General features: G+C 35.4%; 2 protein-coding genes across 2 annotated transcripts; both read right to left on the bottom strand.

Moving 5' to 3' along the window:
* Positions 1-1839: 1839 nt before the first annotated feature.
* On the bottom strand, positions 1840-2451 carry LOC133869201 (agamous-like MADS-box protein AGL62). The gene has a single exon (XM_062306161.1). It carries the CDS (start codon positions 2449-2451, stop codon positions 1840-1842), a length of 612 nt encoding a protein of 203 aa, XP_062162145.1.
* A 3459-nt stretch (positions 2452-5910) lies between these two features.
* LOC133869200 (agamous-like MADS-box protein AGL61) lies at positions 5911-6540 on the bottom strand. Its single transcript, XM_062306160.1, has one exon. It carries the CDS (start codon positions 6538-6540, stop codon positions 5911-5913), a length of 630 nt encoding a protein of 209 aa, XP_062162144.1.
* Between the last annotated feature and the right edge of the window lie 13240 nt (positions 6541-19780).

The following is a 19780-nucleotide window of genomic DNA, read 5'->3' as shown; positions in this document are numbered from 1 at the left end:
GACAAATGGATGATACGTAGCATTACTCGTCTATTAATGGGATGGAGTTGATTGATCTATGCATAAAAGCCTATTGCAAAAAGGAAGGAAAAAAAGGGTAGGGTTGGGTTGGGGGGAACCTGTAGAATTGCAAGTTTAATATGATGGTTAGTATGCAAAACAGAAGGTGATTTGTCAGAGTTACTGTTAATGAGAATTAACTAATGAATTGGTTAGGACACTAATTAAATTGGCAAAGAAAGGCTGACAACCTCACCAAAGAAAGTATTTCCCATTTTTAAATTGCTGCTTTTATGAGGAATTTTGTTTGTCCTTTCTAATTATGTATGCTTTCAAAAAATAGTTCGTCAATAATTAATCTTGTTTGGAAACAAATATTTCTTAATTATGGGATTTTTATTACATCGTTTTAGGGTTTTTGGTGGACTTAACTTATCAGGTACAACTATGTTAAATGACTCCGCACAGGGTACAGATAGACTTGTTTTACTCTCTCTTTTTTTTTTATAGCTTTTTTAATTGTCTTGTGCGGCCCATTGAAAGGAATGGGTCACTTATTTGACTAATTTTTTATATTTTATAATTATTTCAGCACTATTTTAGTTTGGTTTGAATCTATTGTTGAGAGTCCATCCCTTTTTCATTTATAAGATCCTCCCATGTAACCTTTTTTCTTATTCATTTGAAAAAAAAAAAAAAAAAAAATTGACTGCACGCGAATGCACCTTTTTCTACAATAGGATGACAATGGAAATTAAGAGTTAGAAATTCAAAATTTACAAAACCTGAAATAATAATTATTATTATTATTGAGACCCGAATGTAAAGTTATTAATTTATTATAACAATTCAGTCAGTGGCGAACTCAAAATTTTAGTTCAAATGAGTAAAGATTAAAAAATAAAGTTGAACAAAAATTAATTAAAAATATTAAAGAATATAATTAACGATTTTGGTGGACGAAGTCCTTTCTATAGATATGTTTTTTGAAAGTTGTATATAATTTTAGGTAACTACAATTATATATCCTATATATTTAAGGGAATAATGAATTATATATCAATCTCAATGTTTAGCCTAATTTACAAATCATTCCATAAGTTATCAAAATGAATTCGGAGGTTCCTGACTCATTGTGATTGGCTTAATTTACAAATTGCTTACTCCCTGAAATCAAATTTCGTTAAAAAAAAAATTGACAGATTCTGTTAGGTGCCACATCAGTGCCAACAAGATGGCAACACATGTCGCTCTTAATAAATAAACATAAATATATTAAAAATATAAATATAAATATATAAAACTAAAAATATTTTTTTAAAAAAAAAAAAATTTAAAAAGAGAAAAAAGAAAAGGGGTGGCTTGAGAGTATTAATATTATTAGTTTTATATTTTAAATTTTTATATATTTATACGTTTTTTTTATTAAGAGTGGTATGTATCGCCATCTTTTTGGCGCTGACGCGCGTGTTACCTAACGAAATCTATCAAATTTTTTTAACGGAATTTGACTACAGATAGCGATTTATAAATTAAGTCAACCAGATGGACCTCTGAATTTACTTTGGTACCATGCATTTTAATCTAAATATAAATATTTTTGAAAATGGTTAGGGTTTTGAGTATCACAATCGTAAAAAATTTCACTAGTTACATATGCACAGCAGCACAAATCATAAGATAAGATCCTTGATAATCCCATATAGATGCCAAAAAAAAAAAAAAAAAAAAGAAGAAGAAGAAGAGGAAGAAGAAGAAGAAGAAATTAAGGACCTTCAAAATAATGTTCTTCTTTCGCTAAAAACCTAAAGCATCACTGAAATAACACTAAAGGTTCATTCAGAAGTACTGCTTTCCTCCATAGCCATAGTAGCTAGGAGGAAAGGCAGAAGGATGAGTACTTCCAGAAAGAAAGGAGGAAGAAGAAGAGGCCCCAGCTGCAAGCTTCTCCTTCATACGGTTGCTCAGATTATGGTGGAGTTCCTCTAACGACGCGCTCAGTTGTTGCAGCTCTTGAAAGCTAAGCTTCTCCAGAGGAGCCTCCCACCATCCCTTGCTTCCCCTGGCCTTTGTCACCTTCTGGAGTGCCTTCCCTCGCTCCCTCTCGACTTCCACCAGGCGGGCGAGCTCACAGTACCGCTGGTTGAGCTGGTTTATTCTCACGCGCCGGTGAGCCTCCACGAGCGGGTGGGTGGTGTCGCCTTGCGGTACTGGGTCTTTGCTCAGGAAGCGGTAGGCCACAGAGTCGATAGAAGGGTGACCGAATGAAAAGGGTTTGCCGGACGGCGAGAAAACTACGACGCCGACTTCGGCGCCGCATAGGGTGGCCAACTCACTGGCTTTTTTGTAAATACCAGATCTACGCTTTGAGAAAGTGATTAGAAGATCGTCTAAATCCTCTATCCTCTTCATCTCAATCTTCTGTCTTCCCTTACTCTTCTTGCTTTCCATGTCCATAATATAGTACGTACGTACAAAGAAACAAAGAGAATTGAAAGAGATGAACAGATGGTCGTCTTGGGTTAATTAGAGATGCATGCATATATAGAAGAAGAATAAATGATTTTAGGCTGGCACCTTTAATTTCCTGTTTAACATGTCAGATTTTGATTATCTTTTATCTGTACCAATTAAACTGTATAATTTTTTTTTATTTTTTTAATCTTCACTTCATCCACTGATCTACTCTATATTAATTAAGTTGTATATTTCTCAACTTATATATATATATATATTAATATGTTATATATATTAATATTAGTTGGTGTTTAATACCATTTACTATCCTTTACGAATTTACTAGTAATATATTGTGGAAGAGAACATTCCATTACTGACACAATTATTACATGCTTATCTCTCCGACTTTCATTAAATAAGGGTAATTAAACCTGTTTACTAAGTACAAGAATTCCACTAATTAAGGATAAAGCTGTTTAACAGTACAAGATAATGCAAGCAGAAAACCTTAATTACGTTCCTTTTACACTAACCAAAAATAATAATAATAATTTTTTTTTTAAAAAAAAAAAACGTCACTAAACATTTTATGACATTTATTTAGCTAAACGTCGTTTACACATGGGATTGAGAAATTTTTTGGCGATATTTATTATTCAAACAACACTAAAAAATTTAATGTCGACGTTTTCTATTCAAACGATTAACTTTTTATATTAGTGAATTAATTAGAACAATAAGCTATTTTTTTAGTGATATATATTGTTCAAACGATACTAATTTTAAATTTAATATTGTTTGAACAATAAATAACACTGGCTAGAAGTTATGTTTGGAATACAGAATAACTATTCTATTAAGAAAATAAATACTTTTTATTAAAAAATGGAGAATCTAAAATAAAATAGCATTGAAATAATCATTTTCATTGTACGTCCTTGAAATAGTGACTATTCATTAAAATTGAAAAATATCTATTCCGCTAATAGCTATTCCTCAATGTAAGGAATAATCATTTCCTCTCGTGAGCTTTGAAAATGGCTATTCTAGATGTTAGATGGTTATTATATATTTTAACATCAAAACTATTCATTACACATTTTTTCATTCATAATAAAAATTATTTTTTTTTTAAAATAAAATTATTTTTTTTTAAATAAAATAATCATTTCGTGTGCCAATCATAACCTTAAAGCCCACTGGCTTTGTTGCTTGAGTTTTGTTGGCAACGGTATCATATGTCAAGCATACCATAAAGAAGAGAGAAAAAGAGCAGAGGAGCTGATTCCTAGGGCCATGAGTCAGACTGTCAGATGCATGAGCCCTAACTTCAAAATAATTCTTAAATGAGTGAAAAAAAAAAAAACAAAACAAAAATGAGAAATAAAAAGAAGTAGAAGCAGCAAGTGCTTCAGCATATCCATGTGTAGGTTCACTAGGGTTGGCAAATCAGGTAATTATGTCGAGTTTGGGTCAATCCGTCAACCCGATTAAGATATTTTGAACCCGACACGTTATGATTTTAAGTCAAGTTACCCGACACGATACGATTAACCCGTTTAGTTAATTAATGGGTCGTGTTGACCCGATTGTTTTTTAAAGATTTTTTAAATGAGTTTTGAATTTTGATTAGGCATTTTTAAATGAAAATCTCACCGAGCAATGAGAACAATGCCTCATTCTAAAGGTTTTATCTTCACTTATGCATGTAACGGCTTGTCTAACTTTTGATATTTCATTTTTTTTAAAAAAATAAATAAATAAACGGCTTAAACGGGTCAATCCGTCAACTCGTTTAGCCTAAACTCAAACCCTATAATTTTGTGTCAGATTCGCAGGCCGTGTCAAAAATTGACAACCTTACAGTATACCTGCGACATTAAAACCAATGAGGTTGGGCTTCTTTTCACCTTCTAAAAATCCCTATACTCGTTAAGAAAGTAACTTGCTGGCAATTAAAGATGTACGAGCAGTTATAGTTAGTGATTATTGTTTTTAACTGCAACTACAACTATCTTATGTGGTTATTAAATTTTAGTAACTGTAACCACACCGCCTTATGTGGTTAGCAGTTTTGAAATAATTGACGGTTAGCGGTTATTGAAACCCAAAACTGCACCGCATAACCGCCTTTTAGGTATGGGCCTTTTGAACCTATTTTGTTATTTTGGGCCTATATTGAGCCTCTTTTAAATGACTTTTTGTACTATTTAGGGCCTACTTCAAATTATATTAAACACCAAAACGAAGTCGTTTTGGTATATTATTATTTTTTAATATATATATATAAGGGTAGGCGGTTAGCGGTTTATAACCGTCTCCGCCTACTCCTAAAGCCGTTAATTAACCACACCGCCATAGGCATTTAGCGGTTTTTCCAATCGTCTACAAAAGCGGTTATGCAATTAGCGGTTAATAACCGTCTACTTATACACCTTTACTGGTCGCAGTCACTGTTTTGTATGATCTTAATTCCAATTCGATTTAGGACAAAAAATTTCTCCAAACTAGTCTATAAATTTGCATGTGTTATTTATCATGTGAAAATGACATGATTTTTTATTTAGCATGTAAGAAGCATATGATTTTTTAATAGAATTAAAAAAGAAAAAAAAAATGCATGTATTTCTCACATGTTCTAAGAACATATAACAGTATTATAAAATGGGTCGGAAGAAAGTGGAAATTTCTGTCTATCCATGACAATGGGCTATTATAAAAGACATAGAGATGGGAAACAATTTTTTTTAAAAAATGTTTTAGGTTTTTTAAAATGTAGAGATCAAACTATAAAACAATATTAAGGATGCATCTCATGAAATAATAAAATGATTGAATTATCAATTCAATAATCCATCTTGAAAATCATGCATGAGAGAAATGTCTTGGGTACGTTATCTATAAATAATTTATTTGTAGTGTATATATATATACCTCCCTGAACAATCTTTTTTAAGCTGTTCTTCTACCACCTCATTGAACTATAAGTTCAACGGCTCATCCATCAACAATTCTTTGACATATATAATTTACGTACAAGAGTACACAAAGGAGCCGGCGGCCGGCCGGACTCTTGACTGTACGTGGTGGTTAGGTGAAGAGTACCTTAAAGTAGAGTATTCATTGGTTGATTAACCATATTAACTCTAATTTACATTGGCACCTTATTTAATTTGGACAAGATTTTCTGAGATTATATATTGTATTATAATTACAAAGGATAATTAAGTTTTTTCCTTCATATATGGTTATTCACCAGTGACAATTAACTCCGCTACCAAAGGGAAGCCATGGCCCCTCTCAGCCTCCTAGTTCCGTCTCTGCTAATACATGTTTAATTTTTCTTTTTTCTTTTTTGGAATTTTCAACTCCAAAACCAAGATATAAGCTAAAAATTAAGGTACATGAAAAAAAGGCACAAGAATCATTCTTCAAAGTAATTAAAATTATTCAAAAATGAACCCTTCCAAGATCATAGCCATGAGGAAAGGCAGAAGAAGTATTCCCACTGGCATCAGCCCCAAACAGATGGAAACCCTGGGAAGAAGAAGAAGAAAAGGCTCCAACTCTCTTCTCCATGATTTTGTTATACAGACTCTTGTGGAGCTCTTCAAGTGACTGCACCATTTTGCAAAGCTCTTGCACGCCAAGCTCCTCAACCGGAGCCTCCCACCACCCCGGCCGGCTTCCCCTCGCCTTCGTCAACCTCTGCAGCGCCTTTCCCCGAGCCTTCTCCGCTTCTACTTGTTGGACGAGCTCATTGTACTGCTGGTTAAGCTCGTTGATTCTCACCCGCCGGTGAGCCTCCACAAGGGGATGGGAACTATCACCTTGTGGCTGCTGGTTTCTCTCCGAAAGGCGGTCAATCACTGACTCAATAGAAGGATGACCAAACACGAAGGGTTTACCGGCCGGTGAGAAAACTACAACACCGACCTCAGCCCCGCAAAGGGTTACCAACTCGCTAGCCTTTTTGTTGATCCCAGATCTTCGTTTGGAGAAAGTAATAAGGCGATCATCTCCGTTCTCTATCCTCTTCATCTCAATCTTTTGCCGGCCTTTTGTCCTCTTGCCTTCCATGGTTTTCTATAGAAAGCTCAATAAATTATTATTGCCTTCTTTGTTTGGCTTGATGGGATGTATGTATACATATATAGATATGGGATCATGTGATGTATGAAGAACACAATTCTTGTATTTGCTGTATATTATGTCATTTTGTCATACATTGATTAACTTTCTGTCTTAGGCCATGCAAGGAGCGTCTATGTATTTATAGCTTACAGCGCCATCTTTTTTGTATTTTTTTTTTTTTTTTGTTTCTTCTTCATGATCGGAGCTCATGAATCAAATGTATCTCTTTCTATAATTGACGGCATACACTTTACAAGTCAATGTCATCCACGACCCTTTTAGCCATAGTAGATATATATAATTTCTCGAAGTCTGTTTTTCATTTGTGATTTCGCAGGTTAAAAATACGTTTTTAAACAAAATTATAAAAATAATGCGTTTTTATAAAATAACGATTTGAAAACATAAAAGGTAGTGTGTTTTAAAACACATTATTTTAAAATTTTAACTTCAATTTTATTAAATGCTTAACTACGTGTTTAAGAATTACATTTTCAAATAGCATGTTTTCAATTGCAAAACCAAATGTATCATGCATGGTTGGAATTCTGGGATCCCTTGAGTACCATACTTATATGTGACTCATTGATCATACATGGATATATATTGAAGGTACGGTCGATCATGGTCATGAGAGTCATGCATGTGGGCTTATCATGCCAATTACGATCGAGTATCATCGGGCTTTATAGTCCATATATATATATATATATCCTCTAGTGAATGATACTTAATTGGAAAGGTGAAGAGAATAAATTGACAGAATTATAACACATTTTGCTAATAAACAAACAGAATTTAAGCCACCAAAAGTTGAAGAAGGTATTTTGCTGGAATTTAATTAGATAACCGTGACAACTTTTTTTGTGAAAATGAAAGGTATATATAAATAGAAATCATTACTCTCGATATATAGTGCCATCCTTGGTTCGGAAAAGGTTGAAGGGCCTTAATTTTGAAATTCATGCTTCTTCTCGTGCCACTTCTGGTTCGATCGGGATCTCTTACTGCTTTAAATGGCGGCCCTTTTATTTTTTTTGTCAAGAAATCATAGAGTCATGCCATTCATTTAATACATTCCATTTTATTTTATGCTTTTCGATCTGTAATGATCTGATTATATTAGGACTTGTAGTTACTTGTGAGGTTGCCAAGACCTTTTTCTTTGTTGTGTTTTGTTGTTTCCGTCCCTTCCTCTCCCCGGCCGGGCCTGTTATATATAATATGAGAAAAAAAAATTAAAATAAAGGGAATAGATAGAAATAATTATTGGGCCACAATCTAGTTTGATGTAAATTAAGAAAATCAAACAAGTTGTCCCGACAAAAAATCCTAACAAAATTCTCAACCTAATTAAGTACACAATTTATTAATCACATGATAGCAAATAGATTACACACAAAAGTACCAAAATTTATGTGGAAAATTACCTGCTCGACTTGAAGTGAAAATTAAACCATGGTAAAATATTGAAAAGAAATCAACTATAACAATATATATTATAATCTCCTCGCAAGTTTTGCGCCAAAGTTGAGATCTATGCCTTCAATAGAGAGAATGTATGGAATTAACACTTTAGGAATAACGTCGACTCAATAATTTTCTTACCAATTAAAACTGAAATTCAAAGAAGTTGTACACTAAAAAAAAATCTACCGCAATGGAAATCACTACTGTCTCTCTCTCTCTCTCTCTCAGCTCTCCCTCCTGCGGTGGTGGGATGATTTTGGTGTCAAATAGTGATCCGCGTTAAGCAGTGAATGGTGAAGAGTTGGGCCGCTCGAGGTGACGCCGTGCATTACGTGGTGGTTGTGTGAAGGCTGAGTATGCATGTGTGGTGGTGTTGTTCGATTCGACCGTACAAAGTGGGAGCGGCGTTGATGAGCGGCGCGAAGATCTGTTGCTAACTAGGAGTAGGCAAATTATTCGATTATCAACTACCGAAAACTCGCCGACCGCCTTCAATAGATAATATTTTCAAAAAATAATTTGGTCAGTAATCGATGGACCAAATTTTCAGTCGGTAACCGACCCGACCAAGACAAAACGACGTCGTTTTGCGCATTATCCAGATGATGTCGTTCTGCCTTTGTCAACACGACGTCGTTTGGCTCCTAAAGAGACTTATATATTCTGATTTTTCTCAAACCCTACTACACTTCTGCCATTCTTCACTTCTCTTCAGCCGTTCAGTGTCGTCCCCTCTCCCGAGCCCACACAATCGTAGCCTTGGTTCCTCCCCACCACACGCCGTGACACCTAGCCCCTGTTTTCCGTGGTTTTCCACTTTTTTTATAGCGATTTCTTGGTGGTTTTAGGGTTCTCCATTGCTTTTGATAATCGATTTGTGAATGTTAGGGTTTGAGCTTATTTTGATTTGATTGTTCCTTGATAATGTTAGTGTTACATTGTATATTTCTGTAGATTGTTGCTTTGATTAGATTCTATAAAATGGATAGGTGGTTTTTTATAGATTGTTGCTTTGAATCTTTGATCGGAGGTTAGGGATTTACGGTTTGGGGGGTTTTCCTTTTTGTTTGTTGTACGACGTGACCTTTGATTCTTGGGTTTGGGAAATCGGATTTTGCTTTTGTTGTTTCTACGTTGCTTGGTATGGTGGAGACGCCAAAGAGAGATTTATTTTTCTTCCTCTTTTCGTTTTTATTTTATTTTATTTTTTATTTTTCGATTTACCAATTGAACATTACCGATTTTTCCGTTTTATTTGAATTATCCGATTTTTTTGAAATTATTCATAGTCCGAATAAAGTCAGGTAATTACCCGACTTTACCGACAAGCACGGTCGGAGACTAAAAGTACCATTTTCGACCCCGACTTACTGAAAATGAGATCTATTCTTATTATGTGGTAGGAATTACTTTATCCTAGTTTGAGTTTTAACTTTATAAGAGTACAGTTATGAGGTTAAGTGATAGCCCCTATTCCAGATATATTGTAGAATGAGAATACCTCTTTCTCTTTTTTTTTCTTTTCTTTTTTTCTTTCTTATTTTCTTTTTTTCCTTTTTCTTTTTTTCTTTTCTTTTCTTTTTTTCTTCTTCATTCTTCTTCTTCGGTTTTTTTTTTTTTTTTTTTTTGTCTTGGATGATTAATCTATTTGTGGGTTTCTATGTTTTTTTTTTTTTCAAAAAAAAAAATTAACTAGATCTAGCGTTTTTTTTTTTTTTTTTAAAAAAAAAAGGACGTTAATAACGTTGTTTAATAAAAATAGTAAACAACGGGCCAACCCGAAGGCCACTGGGGGTGGTCGCATGGCTACTGTAACGATCCACCCCCAATGACACAATACTGTCCGCTTTTGGCTCCCCATATCAGACTTCTCACTTCCCAGGAGGTCACTCATCCTGGGATTGCTCTCGCAGCGGCTCGCTTAACTGCGGAGTTCTGATATGGGGAGCCAAAAGCGGACAGTATTGTGTCATTGGGGGTGGATCGTTACAAATGGTATCAGAGCCATTGTCCAGCCTGAGATGGTGGGAGCGTGCACAAGCCCAAGAGGGTTGCCGGCGGGCACTCGCTGGGATGCCAAGAATGGGGTGATCCCATGAGGGTCGCCAACGAGGACGCTGGGTCCCAAGGGGGGGTGATTGTGACGTCCCACATTGCCTGGGAATGAGGATGTGCTTATATGTATAAATGCATCATATATGAAACAACGTGTTTTAAAGCCGTGATGGCAATGAACCTATCAGAACTCCGCAGTTAAAGCGAGCCGCTGCGAGAGCAATCTCAGGATGGGTGACCTTCTGGGAAGTCTGGTATGGGGAGCCAAAAGCGGACAGTATTGTGTCATTGGGGGTGGATCATTACAGCTACACCTGACCCTTGGGCCACCCCGAACACCTTTGCTATTTTTTTTTTAAATAATTTTTATTTATTCATATTTTTAATAGATTTTTTTTTATTAAAATCGACACGTGTATTAAAATAGACACGTGTCGCCATCTTATTGGCGCTAATATGGCACTTAACTGAATCTATCAAATTTTTTTTAACGGAATTTGACTCTAATGAACGATTTGTAAATTAAGCCAACTATATGGATCTCTGAATTCATTTTGATAACAAAATGAGTGATTTGTAAGTTATGCTAACTTTAGAGACCAATAATGCAATTATCCCTTCCTTTATTAACACCATTTACGTCGTTTAACAGTGACTGCCATTAATTGTACAGTTGTCGCTTTGACATTTAAATGACAAAAAAAAAATTAAAATTAAAAAAAATAAAATAATCTATGACAAACTCTCTACAAATGAATTCTGAAGTTTGGGAGAAGGTGTGGAAGGCCAAAATTCATGAGAGATTCAAATTGCTTAATTGGACTATTGTGTGGAGAATCATATATCCTTGCCAAGGCTAAAATGGGATAAATTCTAAGTATCCACCATCCAGGAGGATGATCTATTCACTATAAAAAAGAAAAAGCTAATTCTGGACGGTTTTAAACCGTCTAAAAATGCAGAAAAACCGTCTGAAATCAATTCCAGACGGTTTTTTCTAAACGGTTTAAAACCGTCTAGAATATGTCGCTAAATAAATTTTTGGACGGTTTGGGCTAAACCGTCCGCAATTACAGACAATTTGATCCAAACCGTCCAGAACTGGAAAAAACCATCATAAAAATTCTGGACGGTTTTGGGCAAAATCGTCCAGAACCTGTTTTTATATATATATATATATATATATATAATTATAATTATTATTTTTGTCCAACGGTCAAAGGCTCAAAGCTTCTACGTTTTGTACCGGAGTCCGGAAACATCCACTGAAAATCAGCTCCGGTCACCACCATCCAGCTGTTTAGCCGTACCAAACCCCCATCAAAGCTAGCTAGACGTCTTCCTTTGTTTCTCTTCCACTCCGAGAGAAAATAAGAGGGACAAGTCGTAGCCCATATTTCCTCCCTCAATATTGCACAACCCAATAACCACAGCCACAGCCAACCATGCACCCCCCTTTCACCAATCAACCAAAAAATATAGTACCTCAAACAATCAAAACAAACAAACCTATCATCTCCAACCCATAACTATCACTGAAACCCACCCCAATCACCAACCCGTTAGCCCCAACCCAAAACAACCCAGAGCCGGTTTCGGCCGAATCTCGCCGGAAACCCCGATGACCTCGCCAGATCCGCCGGAAACCCACGCACATAGGTGTGGGTTTGACAGATCCGGCACTCTTGTCATCCCGATCCGCCGTTCCATCCAGATCCTGTCGCCGGCCAAAAAGAGAAGAAGAAGAATGATACTGTTTACCAAAATATATCAATAATAAATAACCACTCGCAATAGGACGAATCCCCGATGACCTCGCCAGATCCGCCGGAAACCCACGCACATAGGTGTGGGTTTGACAGATCCGGCACTCTTGTCATCCCGATCCGCCGTTCCATCCAGATCCTGTCGCCGGCCAAAAAGAGAAGAAGAAGAATGATACTGTTTACCAAAATATATCAATAATAAATAACCACTCGCAATAGGACGAATCCTTGTAGGATAAGACTATAGAGAGGGTGTCGAACCTCAAGGACTACAGGGGTATTACTATCAAGTTTTTCGAGATTAAATATAACTTAATTAAAAAGATGTTTGATTTGGTTTTTTTGTTTTATAAAAAGAAATATATAAAAGTAAAAGACATAAAAGTAAAGATAGTAGGGATGAGATTAAGAATAAGGGATTGATTTCACCACTCACCGCATAACAATGGTCAATCATAAATTAACAAGAAAAATTCATACTATGCATGATAAAGGGCTCGTCTCACTCGAGTAGTCAAGAAATTACCTCTAAAGAATAAGTATAATCCATCTTCGGTTGGCACGGACCGTCCACCTAACCACTAAGATGTGGTACGACCCGTCTTCCCTAGGCATGGACTAGCTACGTCTTTAATAGGATATACACACAATCAATGGAATAGTATAACCCATCTTCGGTTGGCACGGACTGTCTACCTAAATTACACTAAACTAGGGTGTAGTACAATCCGTCTTTCCTAGGCATGGTCTATCTAATCCTCTTGATCATATATCAATTAAAACCGTTGTATAACAATCATTCACATAATCACAGAAAATATGAAGGATTGAGTTCAATCAATATAAAAGACTTTCTAAGACAAGATAAGAAATTCATAATGATTGAATATAAACATTAAAATCAATTCTCACAGTTATACAACCATCATGCATATAGAAAATCACAAATTTAAAATACAATTAAACCATCGTTACTTGGAAAGGGCTACATCAACACCCTATTAGGAATTTAACCGCTCATCGTAGTGCTGGGATGGCCTCCTGCCATGTTCTTCTCCTCTTCAACTTGTCAGGCCTCCGAGAAGAATTTTCTGTCTAAATCTAAGCACAAGCCCAAGCACCAAGCACCCACTCTCTTGAAGCTTAGGGGTCTATTTATAGGGAGCACACAAGTCCTAGAAGCCCTTGGAATTCCAGAAAAATCGTCTCTTGAGTCTTCTTGTCCAAGTAGGAGATTGAAACTTTAATCCAAGTAGGAAAAGGATTCCAAATTCGGCCAGAATTGCGGTCCTTTATTGCGAAGCGATTTTGATATATTAAACGTCCGAATTTGGGAAAGTCTATTTTTGACATATTTGTTGAATATTTTATTAGCTTTCCAACACCACCAATTTTATTGGAATCCGATGTCTGACGCAAAAGTTATAATTCAAACACTGAGACATATGCAGAATCCAAATTTGAATCCAATCCGATTTTGACTCTTGTTGAGAAATTCCGATTTAATCCTTCACTTGATTTGATTAAACTTAACCACATCATATAAGTATTCTATTATGATTGGTTAAGCTTAAACATATCTTCTAGGTCTTCTCAAAGTGTGCTTTAAACCCAAAATTAACAGAATTAATTGTATCTTTATTTAAAACCTGAAAACATTAAAACAACACAAAATCAAACAAATAATAATGCTAAGGAATTAACATATATAAGTTAAGGGGCTTGAATGTGCAACATTCGACGCTTATCACACCCCCAAACTTACATATTGCTAGTCCCTTAGCAATACAAAACAAGAAATAAAATTGAAAAACAACAGAATAAATCCTTCTTTCGTGGGATGTACGATTGCATTTAGCGTATGCAACAAGCCTTTTAAACCTCTAGGATTCCCTAGTGGACGAGTGAAGTCTCGTGAGGGTTTGCCAGAAATGATACCCACAAACATTGTTCCTACCATGTTATCCCCAAGAATGCAGGATCATAAAAATAATGGTTCTCATTCATTAGCAAGCTTAACAAAATAAACTCCATCTTCACAATTTCAGGGAACAAAAAATTAAGCTACTAACATGGCATTATGAGATATCACAAGATTCAACTAGTGTAAAGTGAACTTAACACAGTCATGAGGTTTCAAAACTAATCTCAATCATGAATGGTTCAACACTCAAAATTCGCTGGACTCCCCATTAGATAAAACAACCAAGGCATATATATATTTTATTATTTTTATATATGCAGGCTGTGCAATGCTTAGCTCCCTTAAGCTTTCTAATTGACCCATGTAACAAGTGTTAGGTCAATGACTCCCAAACCAGATGGTTTTAGGGTACTAGGTGTAAAACACCCTAAAGACTTACTAACTCGAGTCAAAAAGGCTACGAAGCCAAACTAGCCATTTTATCAATCAAAACAAACTTACACCTTTTGACGCGAATACTCAATGCTTAATGAGGCAAGAGATCCGGTTACTCAGCGAAAAGCTCAAAGTGATCAATATTATTCTCTCTTTCTTTCTTTTTTTTCTTTCTTTTTTTTTTTATTTTTTTTTTATTTTATTTTTTTTTTATGCCAAGGTTATTCCTCCAACAAGTTACCCAACTGCATCCAAGATATTGATAACAGACATAATCGATTTCAAATTTCATACCTCACAAACTACGTGCTAATGTGCTTGTGAAAATCAAATTGAAACAAGTAATATCTCATGCTGCCAAAGAAAATAACAAAACTTCTTAATTCCTTAGTCAAGTGATCATGTGTTCATCATGTTAAGCTCACCGATGAAATACGAATCAAAATTCAAAATCAACAGCATGCTTAAGAATAACATAGCAAAATATTGGACAGTGTTTCGTTCTTCCATACCCCCATACTTAAATCACACATTGTCCCCAATGTGTGTATAGAACTGAACATAATGGTAAGAGGATAGGAATACCTGAATGAGCAAATGCGGGGCATATCATACCCCCAAACTTGATTGTAAAAACACATGTCCTGAAAAAGAGAGTGATACTCCAACTAAATACTAGTAAAGTGCAACACGTTGTTGTAAAAATATAAACTAAGAATGAAGCAACAATGGAGAAGATAAACCTGGACGGAGATCATGTACCCTGACCTGATAGAGGACTCGAGCGTACAGGGCCTCTACTCGAACCTATGATGCTGACTCATTTAGTCGAAATATGTGGGATCCGTCAAGCCAACGGAATCCACATCCTTGATGCGCTCAGTGCTATTTGACCCTTAAGTTTAAATTTGAAGCACCAATCTTTTCTTCTCTTAGACCAAAGAGAATAAATTTTACCTACAGAAAGGTAATTCCAAATGTCCGCATATCGAGGTAGATTCTTTTGAATATTCTTAAGTAGTTTCTCATCCGGAAGGGAATCATGAACTGGAATAGGATGAGGAGAATACACAAGGAAGTTTTCTACCTTAATGGTCTCTTTTTGCTCTTCTAATATCCCCAACAAACTACTCTCCTGACCTCTTGGTAAATCACAAGCAATAGGGGCTCGGGGTTCATATGGCGTATCGAGAATAAGAGTGGATGATATATGAGCCTCAGTGCTCACTTCCTCGCCTTTTGCCCGATGTAGAGCTAGTGGGGCCTCAATCTGCTCCTCCTTCTTCTCTTCCCCTTGAATTTCGACCACTTCTCCATTATTCATTGTGGTGATGGTTTGCTCATGATAAGAAGTACTCTCATCCATCACATAGTATCTATTAAGATTAGCCTCTGATTGTCTTTGAAACTCTTCTTCTTCTATTTGCTTTGCCATCGGCTCCATCTGAAGCTCTAACTTGGCAATGGCTTGGGAGTGAGAGTTCAATGTCTGACCCCGAGATTTCAAATTCTGATTGATCTCACCCATAAGTTTCAACATCTGAACTTGAACGTTAGAATCTGATTGAGTAGATGGTGTAGCCTGAGACTGCTGTTGTGGAGACCAGTCAATGGGAGATGGCTCCTCTTCGTCAGCATCTATCTTAGCAATGGATTCAGAGCGAGTGTTCCATGTCTGACTGATAGAGGTCACTATCTGATCCATCTTGTTCATAAATTTCAACAACTGATCTCGAAAATTCGAATCAAACTGAGGCGGTGGTGTGGCCTGAGAAGAAGGTTGCCAGTTATCCTTAAAGTTAGCACAATATGGAGATGATTGCCATTGTTGGTGGGGAGGATGGAAGTTAGATGGTGGATAGGCCGCTTGATCATTGAACTGCGGATATGTCTGATGGTACAGTTCATGAAATTGTGGAGCATAACTTTCAGGAGTTTGAGCTTGCCATGGGATATCAGACTGGTTACTCCATGCCGGGTCATAGGAATCACAGTAAGGCTCATTCCTCGATCTAGAGAACTGTGTGTTCATATGCTCATAAGAATAATTAGAAAATTGTCCTGCAGTAGGACAATCTTTAACATGATGATAAGGACTATAGCAATATGAACATGGTTCATGGGGTGTCGGAATGCCTCCCCACATGAACTAAATTGAGAAAAATAAAACAAAATAACAAAAGAAAATAAAAACAAAATTGAAAGCAAAAAAAAAAAATTAAAATAATAATAATAATAATAATAAAGAAACCAAAATTAAAATAAAATAAAATAAAAACAAAAAAAGAATCAAGTTAAATTCAATCTTTAAAACATAATAACGCTACCGTTAAGCAGTCCCCGGCAACGGCGCCAAAAATTGATGTGGTATTTTGTTTACCAAAATATATCAATAATAAATAACCACTCGCAATAGGACGAATCCTTGTAGGATAAGGCTATAGAGAGGGTGTCGAACCTCAAGGACTACAGGGGTATTACTATCAAGTTTTTCGAGATTAAATATAACTTAATTAAAAAGATGTTTGATTTGGTTTTTTTGTTTTATAAAAAGAAATATATAAAAGTAAAAGACATAAAAGTAAAGATAGTAGGGATGAGATTAAGAATAGGGGATTGATTTCACCACTCACCGCATAACAATGGTCAATCATAAATTAACAAGAAAAATTCATACTATGCATGATAAAGGGCTCGTCTCACTCGAGTAGTCAAGAAATTACCTCTAAAGAATAAGTATAATCCATCTTTGGTTGGCACGGACCGTCCACCTAACCACTAAGATGTGGTACGACCCGTCTTCCCTAGGCATGGACTAGCTACGTCTTTAATAGGATATACACACAATCAATGGAATAGTATAACCCATCTTCGGTTGGCACGGACTGTCTACCTAAATTACACTAAACTAGGGTGTAGTACAATCCGTCTTTCCTAGGCATGGTCTATCTAATCCTCTTGATCATATATCAATTAAAACCGTTGTATAACAATCATTCACATAATCACAGAAAATATGAAGGATTGAGTTCAATCAATATAAAAGACTTTCTAAGACAAGATAAGAAATTCATAATGATTGAATATAAACATTAAAATCAATTCTCACAGTTATACAACCATCATGCATATAGAAAATCACAAATTTAAAATACAATTAAACCATCGTTACTTGGAAAGGGCTACATCAACACCCTATTAGGAATTTAACCGCTCATCGTAGTGCTGGGATGGCCTCCTGCCATGTTCTTCTCCTCTTCAACTTGTCAGGCCTCCGAGAAGAATTTTCTGTCTAAATCTAAGCACAAGCCCAAGCACCAAGCACCCACTCTCTTGAAGCTTAGGGGTCTATTTATAGGGAGCACACAAGTCCTAGAAGCCCTTGGAATTCCAGAAAAATCGTCTCTTGAGTCTTCTTGTCCAAGTAGGAGATTGAAACTTTAATCCAAGTAGGAAAAGGATTCCAAATTCGGCCAGAATTGCGGTCCTTTATTGCGAAGCGATTTTGATATATTAAACGTCCGAATTTGGGAAAGTCTATTTTTGACATATTTGTTGAATATTTTATTAGCTTTCCAACACCACCAATTTTATTGGAATCCGATGTCTGACGCAAAAGTTATAATTCAAACACTGAGACATATGCAGAATCCAAATTTGAATCCAATCCGATTTTGACTCTTGTTGAGAAATTCCGATTTAATCATTCACTTGATTTGATTAAACTTAACCACATCATATAAGTATTCTATTATGATTGGTTAAGCTTAAACATATCTTCTAGGTCTTCTCAAAGTGTGCTTTAAACCCAAAATTAACGGAATTAATTGTATCTTTATTTAAAACCTGAAAACATTAAAACAACACAAAATCAAACAAATAATAATGCTAAGGAATTAACATATATAAGTTAAGGGGCTTGAATGTGCAACATTCGACGCTTATCAATACCTACGCGCCTTGCCTAATCTTGGGAATTCTCGCCCGTCTTTAGTCGCGCCCTACCTAATCTTAGGAATTCTTGGCCAAGAAGGATTGTGCAGATTGTGGGTACCAGTGTTATGAGTCGTTGATATAAATGAAAGAGACGATCGAGATGTGAGGTGTTACTTTGTGGTGCGGATCGATGACATGGACTATGGATGAGTGGTATTTTCCATATGAGTGGTGTGGAATTCCATATTTTTAAAAACGAAATTGCAAACGGTTTCATTGAAACCGTCTGTAAAATTACAAACGGTTTAATTGAAACCGTCTGCAAAAGAATTTTTAGATGGTTTTAAATAAAACCGTCTGTGAATTTACAAACGGTTTCATTAAAACCATCTGAAAATATAAATTTTACAAAAGATTCATCTAAACTATCTGTAAATTTACAGACTGTTTTTTTGAAACCGTCGTAATTTATTTTTTTACGGACAATTTTCAAAAAACCGTCTGTAAAAATTTAATTCTAGACGATTTTTAAAACATTCCAGAATTTGCCTTTTTTTTTTGTAATGATTGTGCCTTTTATGCTAGTCGAATGTGGAAACCCTAGAGAACCTATTTCTTAACTGCCATTTCTCTAGGGTTCTTTGGAGAGGCCGATCTATTCAAATTCTTATGCAACAAACAACAATCTAGCAAAAAGGCTTCACAAGAAACATCTTTATGCTTGGATTTCAGTTTTAAAATTGTGTCCAACATCAAAAAAATTGGTTGGCTTCTCCTGAAACTTCTTTAGTTTGTCTTGCTGTTTTGTTGTTTGTTTGTGTTTTTTTTTGTTTTGTTTTGGTTTTTGTTGCCTTTTCTTTTGTTTCTTGGTGTTAATTGGCTAAGAAAATAAAAACCCATTTACAAACTTTTATGGCAATTTATATTTTATGAAAATTAATGTTACGTGGATTGTCGTGTGGCGAGTCACGTTTTAGTAGCTGATGTGGTAAGTGTCACGTAGGCAGTCACGTTAACTTGTAAACGTAATAAAATGTCATATGAACTGTAACATGACAGTCATATGCATATTTTTGTGGTTAACACGTTAAGTGTTTCGTAAACTGCCACATCAACTTGTGAGGAATTAAAAATAAATGTTGTAATATCGTAACATTAGCTAAACGAGTCAAAATTGAAATAAAAGTGTGATTTTTAGGCTTTATCTTTTCTTTACTACATTATTATCAAAAAGAAAAATTTTAAGGCTTTGGACAGGTCAGTAAACTAAGGGTGTGTTAGGAATTGCAGTTTTCTAGACAAAAAGTACGATTTTAAACTAAATTACAGAATATGAATCGTTTGAGAATTGTATTTTAAAAAAATTTCGACTTCTGCATTTTCAAATCGCAAGCAAAATGATGTTTTTTTTAAAACGCAGAATTTTAAAGCCTAATCTATGATTTTAAATGACAAAATATGATTTTGCCAAATACTTAGTTACCTTTATAAATTTTTTTTTTTTTAATTGCTATTTTTAAATTATAAATTCAAACGCAATTATAAAAATAAATAATAAAAAAATGGGCATAAGGAAGGAATCTTCTTAGCCGTCAACGCC

The sequence above is a fragment of the Alnus glutinosa genome, chromosome 5, assembly GCF_958979055.1.
Source record: "Alnus glutinosa chromosome 5, dhAlnGlut1.1, whole genome shotgun sequence".
Taxonomy (NCBI): domain Eukaryota; kingdom Viridiplantae; phylum Streptophyta; class Magnoliopsida; order Fagales; family Betulaceae; genus Alnus; species Alnus glutinosa.
This window is presented reverse-complemented; position numbering and strand designations above follow the sequence as displayed.

Bases quoted from the DNA above. Each gene is read 5' to 3' on its own strand.
- LOC133869200 (XM_062306160.1), bottom strand. From the start codon at position 6,540: ATGGAAGGCAAGAGGACAAAAGGCCGGCAAAAGATTGAGATGAAGAGG.
- LOC133869201 (XM_062306161.1), bottom strand. From the start codon at position 2,451: ATGGAAAGCAAGAAGAGTAAGGGAAGACAGAAGATTGAGATGAAGAGG.